This window comes from Anabrus simplex, chromosome 2 (genome assembly GCF_040414725.1).
Source record: "Anabrus simplex isolate iqAnaSimp1 chromosome 2, ASM4041472v1, whole genome shotgun sequence".
Taxonomy (NCBI): Eukaryota; Metazoa; Arthropoda; class Insecta; order Orthoptera; family Tettigoniidae; genus Anabrus; species Anabrus simplex.
In genome coordinates, this window is record NC_090266.1 from 511,324,133 (window position 1) to 511,350,050 (window position 25,918).

Here is a 25,918-nt window from a genome sequence, read left to right on the forward strand (position 1 = left end):
CATTACAAAATTTGGGCTTCGAGCCCCAAGTTTACTTTCTGAGCTCTCAGCTCACGATCACAATTGCTAAATGGCAGAAAACCCCTAAGTACAAGGAGCACTTGCTCCTAATTACAATGTTAAGGAAAAGAGCAGACCCGCTCTCAATTTGACAAGCCTCTCTAGTCCCCTCAAATTCACAATGAAGGGGAGTTCGAGAGGGTGAAGCACTCTCTATCCCTGCTTTATAGTAAAAGAGATTTGAAGTTTTTACATACGCAGAAGGAAATTTAAAGGAATAGGTTACATATTAAAGGCTTCGAACCCTCCCCGAGAGTTAAACTGCTGAGCTAGCGAGAAATAAAGATGTTAACAGGCCATTACCTTGTTGAAGAACTTCTGCTTGAAGAAAGAGGCGCTTCCCGCCCCCTGCTACATATTCGCACACTAAGAGAGATGTTACTGAAGTGGCACCGAGACAAGAAAATCCGCAGTTTATATACCCTCGTGGAACATTCGAGACCTTTCATGAATGATAACAACCCGCCCACAAACTTTTATTGGCCAACAGCAAAAACTAATACACAAGACGAGGAAGAAACACCTTATTGGTGGAAAATTAATTACGTAAATTCAGGATTGGTTACATTCAAAACGGGCGGAAAGAAAGGATTTATGTTGCCAACCCACAAACCACAGAACAAAATTTAGTAAAAATAAAACTTAGGAATACAATATTTCTTCAAGAAAGTTCATTCCATTGCACCAGAGTGTGTTACCATAGTTTTGGGTAGCGACATCTGTTAGAGAATGTTCAAACTTCTTGATACGGAGCAAACAAACACAAAAATAGACACAGTTCAGAACACTTCAAAATTACCAAATTTACAGTAGTGACATCTTCCGAGAAACCGTTGGGTTAATACAGTTTGTTAAAGTTCAGGCTTTCTCCTGTAGAGAAGTTTCAACTGGCGCAATATTTGAATTCGCGGCGTGGAGGGGTACCGCCCGGTACAATAATAATAAAAATACAAAACTTATAGGGAATAGTGTGTGAATGGATTAAAATAATTTGACATTCATTTCGTGATATCACATGGATCTTGTACTATAGAAAGCAGGTACAGCTTATAATAGTGCAACAAGATGCACCTACTCTCAAGTTTGTAATTGGCCTAAAGTAAGGTTAGAGATGCATTTATCAATTTTTTTCCCCAAATATTATGATTGTGCTTCATCCTACAACACAACTTTAGATTGAATATTGAACTGACATTCTTCTATAGATTAGGGACATTATGTATGAAATAATGTGAGAAAGAATAGCCAAACAAAATAAAACCGAAGGGCTTAACGTCGTGCATTTTCAGGCACAATTGAATTATAAACAACTTAGTTATTGTTTATAAGACCCATATGATGACACTATATAAATATATATGGAAATATCATTGCCTTATTGTGTAAATATGTGTCTTTAATTGTAAAATATTGACAGACTTTTCTGAAAACTCCTAAATATCCACAAAGTTCTTGACAGCATGGATGTTTAGATCAACCAATGCACGTACGGATGGTAGCATGCCATGCCAATTTTCGAAACATTGAAGTTTGCTGCAGTGTGACCAACCATATGTAAACAGAGTGGCATGGAAATTGATCACCTAAGCATCTACGAGAATTTTGGTTGACATAAAGTCTATTTGTAATGCAACATACATTGTATTTTGACCCTTTTGTAAAGTGATCAATATATATGTCACCGAACTATAAAGGGTTAAAAGTGCAATACATCCTTGTTATATATAAGAACGTGAAGCTTGGAGTGGTGTTCACCAATTAGAGCTAGAATTTACATACGTAGAGACATTGAGGTTAAAGGATCAAACTGGAGGTGAATGTGCCTTGGTTTGCAAATGAGCTGCACTGAATAATCACTTACGGTAAACCAAAACCTGACCTGGTCCTTTGATCCTTAGTATTGTAGCACATAACAAAATGATATACTGTTAAGTTGTGCTGAGGGAAATCATCATGCTGCATATTGTCCTGAGGAGAGCCAGCCCAGAGATCTTTTATGAATGGAATGTGGTACAATTCTAAAATGAAGAGAAAATAGGAAATAGAGAACTGAATGTGCACGCCTCGGTTCTTTATCTTAAAGGTGCATGCCTTTGCTGCCTTACTAGTGCGAGGTCTGCCACTTGGGAGTAAGTTTAGTCTCTATGATATCTGTTCATATGCTTAATGTATGCTTTCTGTCCATTTCAGCTTCCATCGTATCATGAAAGCATGAAGAGTTTTTATCGTTGGTAGTAATTCTGTCTGTATTGTTGAGCTTAAACCAAAACATACTGTATTAGTCCTGTGTGGGAACAAGGATCGTTATTTTCAGGTTATCTATAATCTATGGGTTGCATTAAACTGAATTACTAAGGACTGGTGAATTACTCTGTTTATTGGTATGTTTATTCACTCTTGTCAAATGTATTCCTGTTCTACCATTGCTTCTGTATTGTTTCATAAATGATGTATTACTGACTTTCAGGAAATAAGGAGACATTATCCACAGTACCAAAAGAGAAAGGAATTGATGTTCGAGAAGAACTTTTGAAATTCCATGACACTTGGTATTCATCCAACATCATGAATCTCTGTATCTTGGGAAAAGGTATTGTATATATTTATTTATACAGAAAATCTTTAGCTGTTTTATTTAACCCCTTGATGCCGACCTCCATGCATTGTATAGACTAGTGCTGGGAAAGGAGCGGTATTAGCAGAGCAGTTGTTTCCGTTACATGAATCTGTGTCTCCGAAAATCTCCATTGCCTCGGCTTCCTCCACTAACCATTGTGCAGGGTAAGGAGCGGTAGGAGCAGAGCTGTTGTTTGCACGATATGAATCGGTACCTCAGATTTATTCTGCTATAACCATTGTGCAGGGAAAGGAGGGGTAGGATTGGAGTAGTTTGTTCTAGTATGAAATATTGTTATCCGTATTGAAGATACTGAATGTTAGTATCATACATATAATCAATTATCTACAAAATTTCAACAGGTGATTTACCATGTGCGAAAATTCAAAATCACAGACAATGATTCAACGAGGGTTTAATAATCTTCAGACATTTCATTATATGGCATGCAAGCTAAATATTTGAAGACACAATTGTCCTTCACCACACAATAATTCAACAACACTCTCATTACAGAATCATAATAAATCTTCACATGCATCAGGAACATGTCAAAAAATACCTCACGTAATCACTTTCCACCATTAATTAATTTAGTGAAGACTCTCTACACATTTCACGACAATCAGTATAATATCTCACTAACATGTAGTTACGGATTCTAAGTCTAATCATCATAAGAGCATACCCTGTTTTATTGAATTAAATTATATGAATCCAATTTGATGCTTAATCATCACCATCATGAAATGATAGTTACAGAAATGTACAACTATCTGACGCCTGATCAAATATCGAGATGACATTAATATCCATCACCACGAGACAAAGAAACACTCCAAAACTTTACCAAAATATTACTCCCAGATCAACAAAATAATTCCATTAGAAAATTCATAGAAATACTATGAGCCCACAGATGACTACTTATTCGTTAGTAATTTATTGATAACTAAACTATCACACGGCTAGAAAACTACTTAATCGTTTAAGTGCGGCCAGTATCCAGTATTCGGGAGATAGTAGGTTCGAACCCCACTGTCGGCAGCCCTGAAAATGGTTTTCCGTGGTTTCCCATTTTCACACCAGGAAAATGCTGGGGCTGTACCTTAATTAAGGCCATGGCCGCTTCCTTCCCACTCCTAGCCCTTCCCTGTCCCATCGTCGCCATAAGACGGAACTACGCCGCCCTCTCTATGATTAACACTTGGTTACAAACTACCACTCATGGTAAAATAGATTCACTATTCAAAGATCACCTCGGGACAAAGAAAACATATCAGAAAATCCATATTTCAATGAATACTACTTTAAAAAAAAAAAGGAAATAAAGAACTACCTATGAAACCACACCAAGGAAAGAAAGATAATTACAAATCTACAGATATTTAGCAAAAAGAGATGTCGACCCCACATTTCACTTCCCGCCACAAGTCGCACACCATCAGCTATACTACACACACCGCAGCGCGAGAACTGAGAATTAATACATCCACGCGCAGTATCCACCTTCTTCTTAACCAGAAATTCAAAAATAACTTCACGTCCAACAATCAACAACGCAGCCGGTCAGCACAGCTTTAATACACCAAATGCCTAATTTCTCTGCCTAAGCTGATCAGTGTCAAGCCGACTCGGCATTAAAAAGAGCATCACTTTTTACTCTCCAGACTTTGTACATACTTGTATATATGTTTATATGTGTTATTTTACATTGTATTCTTTAGTACGAGGACTACTGATACCCATGAGTTTATATTTTTACACCACTTGTACTTTGTTCCAAACTTCTTTGTATATATATTTCTCGTATTATTATTAATTACTACTCACCTGTACCATACTAACATTTCTCATCTCATTACCACACTTCACTTTATAAATTATTACAGTTAAAAATAACATGTTTTAGGATTCGACAAAAACTTATGTATGCTTTAATATGGCTGATGATGACCCCTAGGTGGGTCGAAACTAGTTCCATGTAATTTATAATATTGTAAATACATATTAGTATTGAATAGGTGGAAACCTTTACTGTGTTATTGTTCATATGTTATTGGTTGCATGTCAGACGTAGAAGTTCCACCCTCAGCTGATGCATTCAAGGTAGACGCCTTCCCATCCCTGCACAGTTGGCCTCTCTCTCGATGTTTAACAGCACATGATGACAGGGAAGTAATACATGATAATAAGTTGGCTCTCCATGATACTGGGCAGGTAGAAGTCCTTTTCTGCTGGCGATAAGTCCATTTTGATAGTAGGTGCTAAAACTTGCACAAAACAATTACGAAGTATCCACGTTGTAGATCCTCTTCTATAGTTCAGAAAAATACATACTTAAATTCAAGGGAAAGTCAAGATCTGACGTCTGTTGGATTGACTTGTAACGTGCCTAACAAACAGGTTGACTGAGTGAGCACAGCTTTCCACTATCAACTGTCTACGCTTGCACATGTATAGTTCCAGTCTGTTATCGCAGTGCGTTCACCTCCATGGCGAACATCAGAATGCAAGAGAAAGTTCAGGGTCGCCCTGCACATGGTTTAGTCTATCGCTGCTTACCCACAAGCGGAAGTGTAGTCAGTAGAAATGCTGAATAATTAAATAGTCATTACACATTTATCACCACTACAACACTCGCAATATATTCCAGAATAATTATAATACTTCTTGCAATTATTCCCTGTAAACACATTTACCTAATTAGCGTTGATAAATACCCACGTAATTAGTAACCGGAGTGCCAGTATACTTCTTCCAATATGTGAATAAGTTATTATTGTTATTATTAACAAACACATCGCAAATGGGAAATATCCCAGTGGCAGTGGTCACTTACAGCAGTATAATAATAAAGTAAACATAATTACCCAACAACAACAAACAAGCAACAAGAGAACAACAAGCAATTCTAGTACTCGTAGTTTAACATTCTAAATCTAGCATCATCATATACAGTTTCATACACAAGTTAATTATTTCCAGTACTTAACACGGCTTACAAAACTATAGGTTGAGCTTACTACTAGCTTAATGTTATAAGTTATAGTAAAGTAAGGTTAAAACATAATTACCCAACAACTACAACAACAAGAGTACAACAAGCAATTCCATGGAAAGAAATTGTTACAAGAAATTCTACTAGTTTAACTTTCTATATCCAGCATCATCATATACAAATTCACACACAACTCAAGTATTTTCAGTACTTAACACTACGGCTTACATTGCTATAGGCTGAGCTTACTACTAGCTTAACACTATCGGTGATAATAAAGTAAACTTAAAACATAACTATGCAACAACAACGACAACAACAACTGGAGTACAACAAACAATTCCACAGAAAAAATATTACAAGAAATACTACTAGTTTAACATTCTAAATGCACCATCATTATATAAAATTTCATACAACTTAAGTATTTCCAGTGCTTAATACTACAGCTTACAATACTATAGGTTGAGCTTACTACTAGCTTAACATTACAAGTGATAATAAATTAAAGTTAAAAACATAGGTAACTACCAACAACAACAACAAGCAGTTCCCTGGAAAGAGAATACCACAAAAAAAAACTACTAGTCTTCTTAAATGACTTGATAATGGAAGGGAATCTATCAAAGACTGCTGCAGGTAATTTATTCCAATCCTTCATGGTCCTGTTTATGAAGGAAAACTTGCCCACGTCCGTATGCTGATTTCTGGTTCTAATTTTATGCTTATAATTTCTCGGTAAGTATGAGGGAGGTTCCAACCTATTCCTAATACTACTCCAGGCAGCCCTTCCTGTATAGCTCTTATAAAGACCACACAGGCGAGCTCTAGTTCTTCTAGATTCAAGACTTTCCCAGTTTATGGTATTCCTCCTATTCCCAGTTACGAAACGCATTGCTTTTCTTTGAACTTTTTCTAGAGAATTTATTAAACTCACCCTGTACGGATCCCAGCACGCAGATCCATATTCGAGAATCGGTCTTACCAAGCATGTATAAGCTTTACTTTTGGCACCAGAATTAGCTTTCTTGAGATTCCGCATAATAAAAGTAACAATCTCCAGGATTTCTTAACTACATTTTCCACTTGCTCTGACCAGTTTTAAGTCTTTTCTAATAGTAACACCTAAGTATGTCTTTGCTGGCGGGACCTAGTGTTTACAGTGCACTATGTTTTTCTGGTATAGGCTAGAGCAATTTTGTTACTTTCATTGACCTGTCTCAGTCTGATGTATGAGTGATGCTAGTAATGCCATTCCTTATGCAGGCAGTCCCTGCTGTGAGTGGTGTGAAAATGTTGCTCATAGGGTCGTTTGATGCATGCATTTCAGTGGGCTTGGTAGACTGATATGTAATAGCAACTTCTGGCTCAGTGAGGAAAGCAACGGAAAACTACCTCACTCCTCATTTCCCTGGTACGCCTCTTCAGTGATGCCTAGGCCTATGACAGTTGATGGTGGAGCTGTTGAGGATCCAACCATCCTTAGGGCTGACAACTGTACATACACAACACCTAAATTCTTACAACCATCTACTTCAACACCACTTTCCCCTCCAATTTTGTAATCCTTCTTTCCTGTAATTTTCTTTTTACTAAAACACAATTTCTTGCTTTTTCAGCTGTGGATTTTCATTCGATATTTACGAGTCCATTTTTCAATTGTATCTAAATCCTGCTGAAGCAATAGTTCATCCTCCTCTGTCTTTTTCTCTTGGTATATGACGCAATCATCGGCAAAGAGGCGCACTTCCGATTTTATCGAATCAGGCCTATCATCAATAAAAAGTATGAATAGAATTGGTTCTATTGGGCCTTATTGGACCCTATTGGCTACCCTGAGCCACACCAGATATAACCCTTATTGGAAAAGCCAGTGTTTCTCCCACGTGCATCCTCTGAGTTCTTCCATTGAGTTGTTCTCATATCCTTTTCACAACTCTGATGTCGATTCCTGTATGTGCTAACTTGTACTAATAACACGGTCTTCAAAAATTTCCTCAATTAAGTTTAATGTGTTATTAGTTGTATGCGCAGTGGCAGTCTTGCTGAAAGTATCATTTTCGATAGTCACCGTCGGTCAGTTCGTCAAAAAATGGTTTGAATATATTATCCCTGTATCTTTGTGCATTAATTGTGCCCTAAAAAAAGTTAGATCGTATAATTCTCTACCCATTCACTGCGCACCATACTCCGATCTGTTCGTCATGTAGAAGAATTTCATATATGCAATGGGGGTTTTCTGTACTCCAGTGTGTGTTATTCTGCATCGAAAGATACCCATGTAAATGGAACCATGCTTCGTCGTGGATCAGTTATTTCATCATGTACTTTTTGCATTATCCAACTACAGAAACGTACCCGTTTATCATGATCACGTGGATGCAGTTCATGTACTACAGTTACCTTTTATGGTTTCAGTTTTAATAATTTTGTAGCCCGCCATGCTTAGCTCTTCATAACCTTGGTTTGTTGTCCAAGTTGTCTTAGGGATTTTATAGGCGTGTTCTAATCTTCCTGTGATTTTGTTTACTTTTTCCTCGGTGCCAAAATGCAACAACAGTAATGGGGTTGCTATATTTCTAGAAAATAGATCTCAGAGAATTAGAGTAGGTGAAGCTTTATCTGACCCTGTAATAATTGAGAGGGGAATTCCTCAAGGCAGTATTATCGGAACTTTATGTTTTCTTATATATATAAATGATATGATTAAAGGAGTGGAATCGGAGGTAAGGCTTTTTTCGGATGATGTTATTCTCTATAGAGTGATAAATAAGTTACAAGATTGTGAGCAACTGCAACGTGACCTCGAAAATGTTGTGAGATGGACAGCAGGCAATGGTATGTTGATAAACGGGGTTAAAAGTCAGGTTGTGAGTTTCACAAATAGGAAAAGTCCTCTCAGTTTTAATTACTGCATTGATGGGGTGAAAGTTCCTTTTGGGGATCATTGTAAGTATCTAGATGTTAATATAAGGAAAGATCTTCATTGGGGTAATTACATAAATATGATTGTAAATAAAGGGTACATGGTTATGAGGGTGTTTAGGGGTTGTAGTAAGGATGTAAAGGAGAGGGCATATAAGTCTCTGGTAAGACCCCAACTATAGTATGGTTCCAGTGTATGGGACCCTCACCAGGATTACCTGATTCAAGAACTGGAAAAATCCAAAGAAAAGCAGCTCAATTTGTTCTGGGTGATTTCTGACAAAAGAGTAGCGTTACAAAAATGTTGCAAAGTTTGGGTTGGGAAGTTGAGAGAAAGAAGAAGAGCTGCTCGACTAAGTGGTATGTTCCGAGCTGTCAGCGGAGAGATGGCGTGGAATGACATTAGTAGACGAATAAGTTTGAATGGCGTTTATAAAAGTAGGAAAGATCACAATATGAAGATAAAGTTGGAATTCAAGAGGACAAACTGGGGCAAATATTCATTTATAGGAAGGGGAGTTAGGGATTGGAATAACTTACCAAGGGAGACGTTCAATAAATTTCCAATTTCTTTGAAATCGTTTAGGAAAAGGCTAGGAAAGCAACAGATAGGGAATCTGCCACCTGGGCGACTGCCGTAAATGCAGATCAGTATTGATTGATGATTCTTGTTCTGACCAAAGCAGTTGTCTGAATATGGAACTGAAGTTTTAATACCATGCAGATGTTCATCACAAAATTGACTCAAACAAGTAATTATCTCATCTGCACCCCTTCCTGCATAATTTTCAGGCCAAACATGCATATAAACTTCTTTACTTGTTCAGTCATGTATACAAGAGTTATATGTGCATAACTGACACTTGTAAAACACGTCATTAGTGTGAAGATGAGGGGTTGGTAGTGGTTGTTGCATATCTTTCAACCTCTTCTGCTGCCATTTTCCATGGAATTTTCATCAGACCTGTCACCTATCACATACAAAGTAATGCCATCAGCTATTTTGTTTGTTGGTGCATGTGACCTCATATGCCAATTCTGATAGACAGAAATGGCTTAGACTATGGTTGCATTAACAGGTTTTGCAGTGACGTGGAAAGACAGGGATTGTCAGGGAATTACGGAATTGTCAAGAAAGTCTTTTAAACATTGGCGTGTGTCAGGAAAAATCAGGGAAGTTGACTCAAATTTGTTATGTGTCAGTTACTTGACAAACTGCAACCTGTGAATCCTTTGAAGTGAGGAAAAGTGATCAGTTGATGAGGTAAGTTGAATTTTATTTTTTAAAAATTAAAGTTGTACATGTTTTGGGCTATGGCGACATTAAATCAAGATGAGTTTGTTGAAATGCTGAACAGTGTGGCGGCCCTGGCCCTACCAAGCCGTACAAGTATATTTTCATCCCAACAAGGTATCTTTACATTGCTGAGATAAATGTATTTGTGCTTTGATATTGTTTTTGTGTACAATTAACATGCTTTTCATTTGTTTCATATTAGGCATATCCATTAGATAAGATGGTAAGAAAAACAACTCTCAACTATCAGATGGTATGAAAAACAACTCTCAGCTATCAGTGGCTGGATTCAACCCTTAATCCAGAGTTTGTAGATTGGCTCAGTGATGTACTGAACAATAAATTTGAAGCCTACTGTAATGTGTGCAGAAAGAAGTTTAAACTCGGCAATATGGGGCGCCAGGCAATTAATTCACATAGAAATGGACCAAAACACACTCGTCTTCAGAATATTAATCAAGACAGCTGTCATTGTCATAATTTTTTGTCAAACCTGGCGCTAGTTCAACAGAATTAAGAAGTGTAGCTACTAGTTAAACAGAAACAAGAAATGTAGACACTGGACACGAATCCCTTGATAATGCTGCTGTCAAACAGTGTGTTAGTTCAACAGAAACAGTACAGACTGAGGCAGGGATAGAAAGTGGAAAGTCGGTACACTGGGCTACTTCGTATTATAGTAAAGATGAAGTAGCCAAAGCAGAAATGTTATGGGTGTTAAAAGTTGTTGCTAGTAAATACAAGAGAAGTTCTTGTGCAGATATACGTGATACATTTAAACTTATGTTCCCAGGTAGTGCAATTGCATCAAAATTCACCTCTGGTCAAAGTAAATGTTCTTACGTGATTAATCATGGTATTGCACCCCATTTCAGTGAGCTATTAACAAACAATTTGAAAACTTGTGAGCACTATGTAGTTTCTTTTGATGAGTCAACTCAATAAGGTAACACAACAGGACAAATGGATCTCATTGTCAGATTTTTTGATATCAACACTCATGAAATGGTTTCTAGATATTGGAACCATTTTTCTGGGTCGTGCTACTGCCCAAGATCTGCGGAAATTTAATCATGGACTGCAACCTCATAAAAGAAAAACTTGTCACAGGTCTCAATGGATGGGCTTAATGTGAACTTTCTCAGGAAGCTTGAAGTGGAAATGGAGACAGAAAATCCTGATGGGAAAATGTTATTGAACCTGGGAGTGTGTGGTTTGCATATCATCAATGGAGCTGTTAAAACAGCTTTAATGGCTGTAAATTGGGAGCTTAACTCATTCCTGCGTAACATGTATTATTTATTCAATGGCTCTAAATTGGGAGCTTAACTCATTCCTGCATAACATGTATTATTTATTCAAAGACTCACTAGCTCGCTGGACCCAGTTCACTGCAGTGACTGGTAGTACAGTGTTCCCACTGAAGTATTGTACAGTATGATGGCTTGAAAATGTTCATTCTCTGGAACGAGCCTTAGAAGTATTTCGCCATATCAAGGCATATGTTGCAAATGCTAAGTTGCCTGAAAGTAAGTCATGTAAAAATAAAGAAGAAATACAAGACCCTGTAATAAAATGCAAACTAGCATTTTTCAAAACCATTTCTTTGGAATGTGAGCCTTTTCTCAGGTGATTTCAAAGTAACAAACTGCTTACTCCATTTTTGTACTCCCACCTGAATGAACTATTAAAAAGTTTGATGAATTGCTTTGTCAAGCGTTGTAAAATGGCAAATGCCATTGATATTAGGAGTGTGATTTTGCTTGATCTACAGGACCCAACAAACTTAATTGAGGTAGGTAAAATTGATGTTGGATTTAGTACGAAAAAGGTACTTAAAGAACTAAAATTGTCAGAGAGGGAAATTTTTGGTTTTAAACACGGAAGTCAGAAAATATTAGTGGCAGTTGTGACAAAACTGTTGGATAATAGTCCTTTAAAGTACAGATTAGTGAAAGGTCTTCCAAGTTTGAACCCACGTATAATATATCAGCATCCAAATCTTGATCAGACCCAAATGGAATATGTCGTGGAAGTGTTGCGTGAAGCTAACAGAATAACTGAAAATGTGGCTGTTAGGGCTTAAGCACAATACATTTCTCTGTGTTGTGAGTCAAAGGAAGCTATGGAAACTAAATTCAAAGAATATATCTCACATTTTCTTTGCTGAAATTTTAGCAGAAAACAAAGAGTATAGTGAACTTTGGCAAGTATTATGATGATGGTGGTGGTGATGATGATGCTTTTTGTTTAAAGGGGTCTAACATCTAAGGTAATTGGCCCAGCAAGTAAGAAAGCTTTGTCTTATACTGTCGCATGGAAATGCTGCAGTGGAGAGTGGCTTTTCTATAAATAAATCAATGTTGGTAGAAAACATGCATGAAGAATCAATTATTGCACAAAGGCAAGTGTACGACTCCATTTTGTACTATGGAGGTGTCAGATGCATACCAATTAATCATAGAATGTTATCGGTGAGATGTGCTCATAAGAAATACCGGGATTATGTGGAGAATACGCTTCAAGGTCAAAGAAGAGGACAGAAAAACTGAGAAATGAAGAATAAGTGATGAAATAAGAAAGTTGGAAGACAAAAAAAGTTCAAAGAATGCAGTCACAAGAATGTGAAGCCAAAATTTAAGACAAAATACGCCTACTTGAAACCAGAAAAATTGTGTGTAATTTTGTTTTTGTGCTGCATTTTTTGTTTTGTTTTACATTATTACCAACATCGTGTGTTCATATAATTTTGATAGTAATACTTTCATTATTCATGTATAAATAAAATATATTAACATTTATTATTATCTGGCAGATCATAATTAAATTGTATGTACTTTACTGGTCAAAATGTTGTATTTCCTATTTGATTAATAAATATTGTGTACATGTGTGTATTGGACAGCTAATGAATGTGGAGGAGGCTGTTAAAAATTTCACAAATGCCAAATTTTTGTCAGGGAAATTAGTTTGACTTTCTGGGTGGGAACCCTGACTAAATATTCAGTGCTTTATTTTGAGAGCAAAACACAGCATAGCTTCCAATACACGAAAAAAGATTTTATTGAGTGTATATAGATTCTACTACGTAGTTCAAGGCTAATAATAACATATGGTGCAATTAACTCAGTTTCGACATTGGGGAGGGCTAGACTACTGTTGCACTCATCCTTTCAATTGTTCCAGCTCCTTCACACTGAAGATGTCACACACTAGCACTCAAAGTTGGGGTAATATTATTTTTCGTAAAATGCTACTTCAGTTGAACCCAGATCATTTCTATGGGGTTTAAAATACAGCAATATGGAGGAAGTGGCAACACTTCGTGTCTGCATGAGGCTGTGATCTCCACTACAGCGTACCTTTTACTGAAATTGGCTGATTTGATTTCCTGCAATGTAACTGCCTAGATGGGTATGGCTTTTAGCATGGAAATGTTACTGTACTCCATAAACTTAGTGATGTCCTTAATATTGCTGTTCAAAGAAGGAAACCAAATCAGCTGCCGTGAATGATAACTTGCATTGTCCATTATGATTACGTATTTTCGGTCACGTCTCTCTAGAAGATGGGACCTACACCAGTTTTCGAGAACTTGAGCTGTCATTTTGTGATGGCTATCAGCTTTGCAGTCTCCAGTGTTTTTAGCTGACAAATAAAGACAAGTCTGCCAGGCTGAGTGGCTCAGATGGTTGAGGCACTGGCCTTCTGACCCCAACGTGGTAGGTTCGATCCTGCCTCAGTCTGATGGTCAGCTCATGTCGGTAGATTAACTGGTATGTAAGAACTCCTGCGGGACTAAATTCCAGCACCGCTGCAGCTCCGGAAACCGTAAAAGTAGTTAGTGGGTAAAGCAAATAACATTATTACTAAAGGCAATTCCCAACCTTGCCCTCACTGCCTCCAGCATGCAATACCATAATACGCTTGCCTAGCAATATTGGTGCCTTCAATATGCAATTACAGTACATGTTCCATCACCCCACCCTTTCTTCACAATGTCGTGAGTGCCATGCCAAGTTTCATCTAGATAGCCTCTTCAGTCCTGGGTGGGACTGCGAGATCAGAAAAAATACCCGTTTTATTTTTTAGGTCCTTAGGCTCATTTTAAACACAAATTCACAAATAAAAGTAATTCTAAGTGAGCAGTGACCTTGGAATGAATGGTCCACATATGTGGACCTCAGGACTGGTTTGTGATTTAAAAAAAGGGGGTAAACATCGTCGCCATAAGACCTATCTGCGTCGGTGCGACGTAAAGCAACTAGAAAAAAAGGGGGGGGTAAACATTGCCATTAGTGAAAAATTGAAAAATCTTTTTATTTTCCAAGCATATACAATTAAATATGTTAAGAAGAACACAATGAAGGAATTTTTATGATATTATTCTGCAAATTCCAGATAATATTCAGAAAATACACGAATAAAAATTATTTTCCACTGTCACGACATGAAAATTCTGATATGCTCCAACTTGACACAGTATCTTGTTGTTAAATAACAGACTTATGTTAATGACAACTGCTGGAGTACTTTGATTTTGCAGATATAACCATATAAAAGTAGAAAATATTTAACCAACACCAGACAAGAGGCAACAATGTCACGAAAAATTCCAGCAATATTACAAGGTTTTTCAGTTTGTGATTTCAAAATCACTTTCTGCATACGTTCATCTTCTGATAACTCAGGATCACCGTTTTTAACAGTTCTTGGTCAGTTAAAACCATATTGCTTGAAAGATAACACATAACTTATAAATAAAACAATTGGAATTGAGACCTGAGGTCTGCATATGTGGACCATATACTTTTGATGTTGTACTGAAGACAGTGTAATAATAATAATAATTATAAATACATACATATATACATACATTGTCATCGCTATCCTTCAACTTTTCTTTGGAAATAAAAAAAAATTACGAATCCAAGTACTAAGCTCTAAATGAATTTATTTCCACTTCCTTGAAAGGCAGTCACCTGTTGCCACCATTTTACCGTTTTCACAGAACACGAGTTGACAAAGAATAACACAACTTGATGTAGATTCACAGTGGTGCCTTCTGGAGCTGAAAATAGGTACTAGAAAGTCCACAGAAGAGGACTCTGGGTCTCAAATGTTGAAATCTTGCACCAAGGAAGTAAAGTAAAATTATAAAATGTGGTCCTCATATGTAGGCGCAGGGAATGAAGAAGATAGACAAATCTGCACCCCTCGGAATGCAACTTCTGGAGACGGTCTGTGAATTTATATCGCTAAGCTACTATTCAATCAGATTCCATTACAGTCTGTTTTTCTCTGATAATATGGTAGCAAAATCCAGGTTTTATTAATAGCTGTTGTAGAGTACCTTCTTCATAAGTAAAGCCACACACACACACACTTCAAATTTTTAAACAGTTCCTGGCTAGTTGGTGACTTACCTTTAGTAAAGAATGAAAAGTATATATCTTGCGTCGTGCTAACTCACAGCAAAAATCATCAATTTTATTAACAATAACCCTATTATTACCACACTTTTTCAAAGTTGTAGGACTGCTTTGTATGATTTTCCTAAGAGTTTTCTTGCCAAGTTTCAAAATTTAGCTGTCTCCAAAATGTAATCCTTGCCTACATTGTTCTTCGTAATGTGTTCATATGCATTACATACCAACCATTGATTTTGCTTAAAGTTTTAATCGCCTTTCTTTTCTTCGCAGAGCTACTACTACTTGGTCGAGTATCACTCGCGGGCACGGAATCAGTACTAATTCAAGAATCACTGCTACTGGTTCTTGGTTGAGGATTGTTCACATGCACTGGTAGATTTAATTCAGGATCTTCGGGTGCGTTACTTACCAGGTTTACTTCCCACAGCCTCCACTTTATTGCATGAAGCTAAGTGAAAAGCAATACACTTCACAAATATTAATTAAAGAAGCAAATACTTTAAAACTACTTTAAAACAGCGAACAAAGCACGTACGAATTGTCTGAGCTGAAAAAAGAGACTAACGTCTATTTAACAAGAGGTGCATTGGCAACGCAGCTGAGACGATTTCTCTTGGGGAATGAGAACTTCCATCTTAAAGCCCACTCAGTCATAAATCGCCCCCTGCTGGGCAAGTGAGGGGTCAGGAGATCAAGCATATGCTGTTTTCTTTGGTGCCGGCTGAGGATCAGTTGCCTGTCCCAACATTAGATAGCTTTAAAAATTACTAGGATCAACACCTGATATTGTCATATGTGTGATGAATTTCTTGTTCTGAATTAGTAATAAGGCATTTGAAGCTTTATTCTCTCTCTTGGATCTTGTAAACTTTCTCATCCCATGATGCTCTTGTCACATATACAGCAAAACCGCTCCTTATGGGCACACTCATGGAACCAGGCACACCTCAAATACAAACAAAGTTTTATATCTCCACTGAAATAATATAGAAATTCTTCTTCGTGGCATTTTCTCAATCTGTTGGGGTTGGCTCATCATGTGGATTTGGCCAGTTTTATGGCTAGCTGATCTTCCTTACACCAACCTTATGCGGAGGGATGCATTCACTATTGTGTTTCTGTGGTGGTTGGTAATTTTATGTACTATAGGTAGATATAGAGAAGTGTAGTAAGAGAAATTCAAACATCCAGTTCCAAGGCAGAGGAATTAACTGCAGTCAAACTTCTATAACTCGAATTTTCAATTTTTTTGTGTGTTTCAGTCTTAACCTTGGCTTTGACAAAATGAAAGTGACTGAGGTATGAGTGATGCTAGTAATGCCATTCCTTATGCAGCCAATCCCTGCTATGAATGGTGTGAAAATGTTGCTCATAGAGTCAGTTGGTGCATGCATTTCAGTGGGCTTGGCACACTTATATGGTATAGCAACTTGGCCCGGTGAGGAAAGCAACGAGAAATTACCTCACTCCTCATTTCCCTAGTATGCCTCTTCAGTGATACCTAGGCCATCTGTGGCAGCTAATGGCAGAGCTGTTGAGGATCCAACCAGCCTTCAGGCTGAGGACAAATCTTGCATACAAAATGATTTAAGTTTCCCAACAGAATCCTATATGTTGGCACGTAATACATTTTCTCAAGGTTCTGTTACTAAACGTTTTCGATACCTCGAAGGATATTTGAAGCCCAGATGTAAAATGTGTTTCTGTAACTCAAAATTATGTGAAATATTACGCTTATGCGTACACTTAATCCACATAAAAAACTAGTTCCTATAGAAGGGACCTGAATTTCAGGCACCTCCTTATATAAGTAATCTCTAAATTTTAGTCAGAGTGCATTGTTTGACTAGGCGCAAGCCGTAACATCTTAACGGGATTCCACATCGCAACTTAGCGTAGCCGCATACCACAGTAGTTTTAAATCCTACTTTAAGCTACTTTGTAACACTCTGCAAGCTCTTGACAGTATGGGGTTCTGTGCAAGTTGCGAGCTCCTGGCCTGTTGGGTACAGTTTGGGGCAAATATTCGTTTTTAGGTAGGGTAGTTAAGGATTGGAATAATTTACCAAAGGGAGATGTTCAATAAATTTCCAAATTCTTTGCAGTCATTTAAGAAAAGGCTAGGGAAAGAACAGATAAAGAATCTGCCACCTGGGTGACTGCTTGAAATGCAGATCAAGGTTGGTCGGTTGGTTGCTTGATTGATTGATTGATTGATTGATTGATTGATTGATTGATTGATTGATTGATTGATTGATTGATTGATTGATTGATTGATTGATTGATTGATTGAATAGGTCAAGCCTTGGCCACATTTTGCAACTTGTTTATGGACAGTCATCAGTTGGTAAGGTCGTGTTTGGTGCTGCCAGTATGCTAGAGAAATTTATACAAAGTATAATGTTACAAAGAAATAGGCGAAGGAAGACTTCCTCTTCAATAGGAATTTGTAAGTATCCAAAATTGTTCCCTATAAAGGAATAATAAAGCTGGTTTTGTAACACCAACTTATAGATGCAGAGAAAATATAATAGTATTGGCGGAGACAAAGAAGTACCCTCGTTATTCTATATCTCGAATATTCGATAACTCGAAGTGTTTTCAGCCTCCACAAGCACTTTGAGATATCGAAGTTTGACTGTATATGCAATTAAACTCCTTGGCCCAGTCGGGAATTTGATCTCGGGACCCTTTGAACCGAAGGCTGGTATGCTGAAGATTTTGGTTTTGGCCAGGGATTTAACCTTTTCAGTGCCGAGTTGGTTAAAAAAAAAAAAAAAATGAATATTGAATGAATGTTGGTGAATGAAACTGGGTAAGGAAGTGGAAGGAATCAGCTGTGGCTTATGAATAGGAACTGTCCCAGTATTTGTTTGTGAGTGCAAAAAGGAAACCACCAAAAGAAAACAAAATATACTTCTTAGGACAGTTAATGTTGGGGTTCAAACCCACGCACCTGCCCAGTGCAGAACTTGGCTCCATAGCCGAAGCATGTTAACACACATGGCTACTCCGCTCTGTGATATTATTACTGAAATATAATATAAAATTGTTGATCCAAGAACTGGTATTATCAAAATTGCTAACATTTGGGGAAAAAGGAATCTATCTGAGGAGGGGCTGACAATTCTGCATGTGATTCATCATTACTACTTTGTCTCACACTTGTAGTTCAATATCTCCATCTTCCTTATCAAAATATAGCTCTCCAGAATCACTATTTATGAGAAAACATTCCATTTCTTCCTCAACAAGAGATGCATGTATACTTCAAGACGCCATGATGGCTACACGTTAGCGGGAAAGACGCTCCACTCCAACAAAGCTGAAATAACATCAGATCGCTTTCAAAACACAGGAAATGTAGTGATATATCTACCGTACAGAACTTCTTTGAGCATTTCCACAGAATTTCAAAGCATGACACTAGAAGATCCCGTTCACTTATGAAATCAGTGAAGTACACACTGCACCAAAACGTATATATACGATTTTGGCAGACAAGGCATGTCGTTCAATAACGTATATATACGGGTTTGGCATGGAATGGGTTAAGGCTGAATGCCCTTCCTGACGCCTCTTGATTTTTGAGGTGAAAAATCTCATCCTAGGTTCGACTGGGAAGCCGGTAATGAAGCCACTGAGCTAATCCCCCCCAAAAACAATTTTTTTTTTTTTTTTTTTTTTTTCCCCAGCTATTCCTGGGGTCGCTAGAGACAACCAGGAACCTTTTTTATTTATTTGCTTTACGTTGCACAGACACAGATATGTCTTACAGCAACGATGGGACAGGAAAGGCCTAGGAATTGGAAGGAAGTGGCCGTGGCCTAAATTAAGGTACAGCCTCGGCATTTGCCTCGTGTGAAGATGGGAAACCATGGAACACCATCTTCAGGGCTGCCAACAGTGGGGCTCGAACCCACTATCTCCCGATTACTGGATACTGGCCGCACTTAAGCGACTGCAGCTATCGAGCTTGGTCCTTTAGATTTTGGCCAAGGGTTTTAGGCTGGATGCCTCTCCTACCACCACACAAATTTTGAGATGAAACTCTCAACCCAGGATTGATGACAATGAAGAACTGCAGGAATCGGTTCAGAAACTTCTACACCAGGTGGGATATGAGAGTAATAAAGTCAGTGAATGAATGCATTCCTGATTGAAAGCAGTATAGATGTTAAGGGAAATATTTTGAACATAAATGAGTCTGAAAGGGATGTACGAGAAACAAAATCTAATGGTGGGTGTACTGGTATTGAGAATGGTGGTGGGGGACGAAGATGATAGAGATGTGACGTATGAAAATTCATTTTTAAAATATATACTATAATCTTCTTAACAGGTAGTGGGGGGACTGAGAAATTTTGTGGTTAATTGTATTGACGGTGTAACTCCTTGATTGATATAACAGTTGTAGGCTACTTTTGAACAGAAAATGGTTAATGCAAGGTGTAGTTGACAAACTAACTTCATAATGCTGTGCTGTATAGTCGCTCAAAAATAGAATGAATGCATAGTATTGTAGGTTTCTTGCATTTGATATTTTATCTGACTTATTTTAATTATTACCATTATCATCTAAGTTGCTGTATGTCACACCGACAGATAGGACTTATGGTGACGATAGGGGAGGAAAAGGGCTAGGAGTACGAAGAAAGCTGCTGTGGCCTTAATTAAGGAACAGTCCCAGCTTAATTATTACCAAAATATAATTCACCTCCCATGTAGATATACCGCGTGGATACGCACAACAAACATTATAGCTATAGTATCATTTGGTTCTGAAAAATGTGTATTTGTAAAGAACTTACACAATAAATACCATGACGTGATGAATATCATTTTTGATCCGTATTGATGATATTTGATTGAAATAATAACAATAAGTCATGTAAATTGTATTGTAAATACAATAAATTTATTGTATTGATTAGGTCACCAAATTAATAAAATAAAAATATCATTTCAATCAAAAAATACCATGCGCTCTTTCTTCTTAAAAACAGTACATTCTTCATGAGTTAATAATATTAACTTTAAATAGTGCATAATAACTTCTTATAGGCACTTTAAATAATGCACAACGTATTTTAGACTTTGTATAAAATTGGATCATATTTTCCTTCTTTCTTTTGACTCTATCTTAATCAAAGTTTGAAGTGTTTATATTGTATTCAGAAATAAAGTAATTCATTTTTATTTAAAGAGTGAAGGTATACATTATGCTTGTACCAAGCTCGATAGCTGCAGTCGCGTAAGTGCAGCCAGTATCCAGTATTCGGGAGATAGTGGGTTCGAACCCCACTGTCGGCAGCCCTGAAGATGGTTTTCCGTGGTTTTCCATTTTCACACCAGGCAAATGCTGGGGCTGTACCTTAATTAAGGCCATGGCTAGTTCCTTCCCACACCTAGCCCTTTCCTGTCTCATCATCGCCATAAGACCTATCTGTGTCGGTGCAACGTAAAGCCAATAGTATTATGCTTGTTATAGATTTACAGTTAGATTGGGCTCTCTCTCTCCCAATAAAGGACACCTCCCAGATGTAGTAAAATAGTTACATCCCTTTGGATGTCCGTAAATGAGAGGTTTCACCTTATTCCCAAACTGATTCCTTGAAATTGAATTGTAGTTGTTCAGACATAGTTGATAGAAAGTTATTTCTGGAATAGCAAAGATTTTCAGAACATATTTTTCATGCAAGCACTAGGAGTGTCTTACGAGTCTTCACACCTTAAGGAAGGCTGATTGTTATTAACCTCTTTCACATGGAAGAAAAAACCATTGATATTCCTATAATAGTCTGATGTATGACCTTATTTTCAGTTTCTATTTAATTTTTGACTAGCACCTCCATTCCTGTTACTGAGAAACTTATGTCTTGAAATCTATAATTTTTCATTTTTTTCTTTTTCAGAATCATTGGATGAATTGGAGGAGATGGCCGTGAAGTTATTTTCTGACGTGAAAAACAAAAGTGTGACTTCACCTTCTTGGCCTGAACATCCTTTTGGACCTGATGAAGTGAAATTAATTGGTTATATTGTACCCATCAAGGATATAAGGATTCTACATATCACATTTCCTATACCTGATTTGTATGTACACTACAAAACCAATGTAAGTTCCTACATAATGCATTTGCATAATATTACTTGCAAGTTGTATTTGCGTGTGATAGCTGAACCACTTCACCATTTGCTTCCCATTAAGGTTTGGTTCACATGTCTTTTTAAAAAATGAAAATTTATGTCCATGTGACTTTTTATGTAAAGCTGTAGGTCTTGTACATGGTGATTACAAAATTAACTGTTTTGTTAAAGTGCAAGCTTATGTGCTTGTTGGTGTTTATGCATTTTCAACTGACAAATGTAGTGTGAAGAAAAACATCAATATGAAATGTTGGAACTCCTTATTAATACTATCTATACTGTACCTGTCAAATTTGGTGATTAATTAACATTTATTTACATGCCCGCAACAGCCAGCATAAGTTATATTATTGAGTGGGAAGGACTAGATTTCATTATCAGCGAGCCGTGCTAGCATGCAACAAGTGGCTTGACGAGTTCTTAGCGAGGTAAAGTATTGATCGGTTTGCCATCCCTTCGATCGAGACCATATGATAGTATTGTGACAGACTGGTTTTCTCAAGGCTAAATACTGCGTGTGTGCATATCTGCTTGCTTGCTAAGGTTTTCTGGAATAGTCTCAACCAATGAATGTGGCCAGCTGTGAACTAATAATCTGTTAGAATGAATGACACACCTCCGAGCCAGAGGCTATTAAAACTTCAGCATACTGTAAATTGTACTCTAATTGTGTCGTACATTATTCTTATTCTGACGGAATATTACCTTGCTATCACATCTACAAGCATCGAGCCCAGAAGTTAAGTGTTGTTTTCAACAAATCAGTGAAGTTCGCCAGGCTCGTGCAGTTTCTAAAATTTTGTTGTGTCAGTTGCAGCTAATTCCAACTTTGCACGAGAAGAGGACCACAAATCCACTTGAAATCGTCGCCTACTTCAGGATGTGTCTTCCAACATCACATATATGGATAAGAAAGAAATTCGACCTTATCAATATTGTTTATTGTAGATATAGACTTCAATCAGTACGGGTTTCAACCCTATTCAGTCATCATCAGCTGACAAATCGAGATATTACATTTATTAGGCATTAGTTTGTATTTCTTATCTAAAAAGATGTTGTCATCCATTAGCACATCCAGATGTGTAATGGGGTATGAGTTGGATGTATGTTGTCATTTCATTTGTAAATCTCTGGAAGTAAAGTCATTTTTGGGGTTTAAATATGATTGTGAAAACTTAACCTAAGCTTAAAAACTAATTGTACGTGCACATTAAACACATTGAAAACACTAAAAACATTTATATAAAACACTTGATGGATCTAAAAGTTAATGTCTTGCGTATTCCTTCTTCAAGCTTCCATGTTAAAGTCTTGTGAGCATATATTTACGTCGGTTGATTTTGTGCTTGTAAACAGTGGTATAGATTCTTAAGAATGTTCTATTTGACTGAAAGATGTCTTCATGTATGCTTATAATGAAAATACATGTCATTGAATGATCCAATAGTGTGGACAAAGACAATATGTGGCTGAGCTGTGAGCAAATCTTGTTCTTAAAAGTTTGAGGCAGATGATGAAGTCTTGGTTTTGGATTTTTGGTGATAACTCCTTGTCTATATTTCTGTACCGGTGCTATGGTTATCTGTGGAATATAAACTGATATTAGTAAAGTGTTGTAAGTTTGAAGGAATGTCTAAGGTTGTGTGCGAATGTGAATTTGTACTTACTGCTGTTGTTGTGGTTTGGTGACGTTCTGTTTGAGAGCTCGCTGCGTACTGCTACGCATTCACCTTGGACTTATGTTCGCTGTAGTGAGGGGTATGGATGAAGGGGTAGGGAGAGTGGCTATTGTGGGGGTAGGGGTGGAACTGGGCATGTCGTTCGGCAGTTTTTTGGAATGTGTTGTGTTCAGTTTATTAACTATTTTGAGGTAATAACTTTATTAAAGATGATATTGGTTTTATCTGTGATGTTATTTACTGTATATTGTAGTTAGGATTAGTGTATTGGTCTAGGGAGATGTAGAAATCTGTTATGTTGAGCAGGGAGCCCTTAGAATTTATATTTAATATTTTCATATCATTCTCAATGTCTGTAAAGCTGTGTTTGAATTCTCCGATATGCTGACCTATTGATGAAAAGTGATTGATTTATTGGGTTTAAATGTTCGTTGTAGCGGATTATGAAGTTTCTGCCTGTACGTCCAATAATACTTGTTTCACAATTGTTGCACTTGATACGGTAAACTCCTGATTGGTTGTATTTATTATTGTTGTTGACTGTCTTGGCATTGTGTATAATGTTGGTGCTATTGTGTGTGGTTTTAGATGCTATTTTCAGGTTGTACTTTTTAAAAACATTAGTTATGGGGTATAGGTATGTATTGTTAAAGGTGAATAAGGCATAATCTTTCTTGGGTTTGTCTATTTTTGTTAATTTGGTTTTGGGCTGGAATTTAATTTTGTGAATGATTTTATTGACCGTTTCTTTACTGTATCCGTTGTATTTAGCTATATCGTGAATTAGTTGTAGTTAATTATTTAGATCCTCTGTTGTCATCGGTATGTTGAAGGCTCTGTATACCATGCTGTAATAAGCTGCTCTTTTATGTGTGTTGGGGTGGATAGAATAAATTTTTATGGTATTTGGGGTATGTGTGGGTTTTCTGCAGATTTTGTAAGATAAATAGTTTTCATGTCTGGTTATTGTTAGGTCCAAGTAATTTAGGGTGCAGTTGTTTTTGATCTTTCGTATCCATATACGTGTAATCAGTCAATACGGACATGAAACTCATAAATAACGATCTTCCAACATGAAGCGGATCAAAATATTCGACGTGGGACTTCAACTTTCCGACCATCATGAGTTGATAGACGTGTGAGGCAATTATAGCTTCAAGAGGGTGAACGAGATGGACGAGCTGGGAGAATGAATACACCTACCAAAGATCGAACTCAATCATAAAATTTGGGTACCATTTTATGTAATCTATTTCTCCATCTGTTTAGAAAACTAGATGATCTCCTTCTCTTGGCCACTATTTCTATTAGTTTTGCAATATTTAGCCATATTTCATACTTCCAATCTTGGTGGTGTCATGGTAGATTTGTTACATGTGTGAACAAGAGTTGGAATTCTATTAGTGTAGCTAACTGTGGTTTGTCATCAGTGCGTTTTTCCAATCTTATGCCAGTATTTAAAATAAGACCTAATAATAATTAACCTCTCGATTAATAATGGATTTAAATAATAATTTTGACTTCCTGAAACATTGTGAGATAGAATTGGGTAATGTTTCATTTTACTAGATTGAGTTGAGTTTTGTCTTATGCATTTATTCGATGATTATTTAGGATTGTGTCATCAGGTTTTCAGATTAATCCGGATATTGTCCATAGACCTAATAATCACTGATGATGATAATAATAATCATAAATTATGAGATCGGGTTAAACATGAAGTTGAAGGTCATGGGCAATAAATAAGAGTAGATTATTCTTATAGATGATTTATGGTGTGCTTTATATTATGCGTATTTGCCTGGAATATTGGTGATCCTGTGGAATAATTTTAGGTATTTGGAAGCATGTGTCTTGGGAACACATCATTCTAATGAAATTGTGGAGCACGTCGGAGTCACATTTCTATTTTTTTTAGAATTATTATAAATTAATTTGTGTTTATCGACCATGAGCTTGATGATTTTAAGATGATAACTCATATGGCGTGTGCGATGATTGTTTTCTATCAGATCTTCAGGTAATAACCTTCAATTCTACTCAATCGTTGTTGCCATTTAATTATTACATTCTTTAAAGTGATAACTCAAATTCAATCACGTGCCGCGTGCCATGTACGATGTCGAGCATGTCTTATGAATAAAGGCTCATCTATCTGATCCAATACACTCTAATTATGATAAAAATCATGAACTAATAATCATTCACCCAGGATTCAAGTGTAAAGAGAGTAAATAAATTTTGTGTATCCATTGTGTGTGTGGGTTGAATGAATATCGTTGTTAGAGATTTTTTTTTTATTTGATTTTGAATATTGTGCTTTAGTCTGGCCATGTGTTCACCACGATGGTCTAGATTATTTCAGTGTTGCATTTGTTGATCTATTTCTTTGGAAGTGTTTATTGAAGTTACATCAACTTAATGATAGAGCTAAAATTTCTATGCTTTGATGTTAAAGATGAATAAGATCACCTAGTTTCGAAGGCAAAAGCAAAGATTGAGAATTTTGACAGGGATTGTAAATTTACACTAGGATTGTAAAATTTTAACGACAAAAAGTGTTAAATTTTTGAAGGATTATTCCATGTTGAGATAATTCTATAACACAAAATCAAGTGACGACAGGATAAAATTTTGAATGAAGGGATTTAATAATTTCAAATGAGGAGTACTGCCTTAAGATTTATATCCTAACATCTTGTGATCACATAATTTAACGCTGATTAAGCAAGTTAATAATTTCAAGTGCTTAAA

The 25,918-nt window shown here is 36.9% G+C and overlaps 1 protein-coding gene across 1 annotated transcript in view; it reads left to right on the plus strand.

The window, feature by feature from the left end:
• The window catches only part of Ide (Insulin degrading metalloproteinase), a 644,148-nt gene that overhangs the window by 135,752 nt on the left and 482,478 nt on the right, over positions 1-25,918 (plus strand). Inside the window, exons 5-6 of the mRNA XM_067140877.2 lie at positions 2,528-2,650; positions 21,248-21,450. Coding sequence (XP_066996978.2) covers positions 2,528-2,650; positions 21,248-21,450 — 326 coding nt within the window. The remainder of the gene's footprint in view (positions 1-2,527; positions 2,651-21,247; positions 21,451-25,918) is intronic.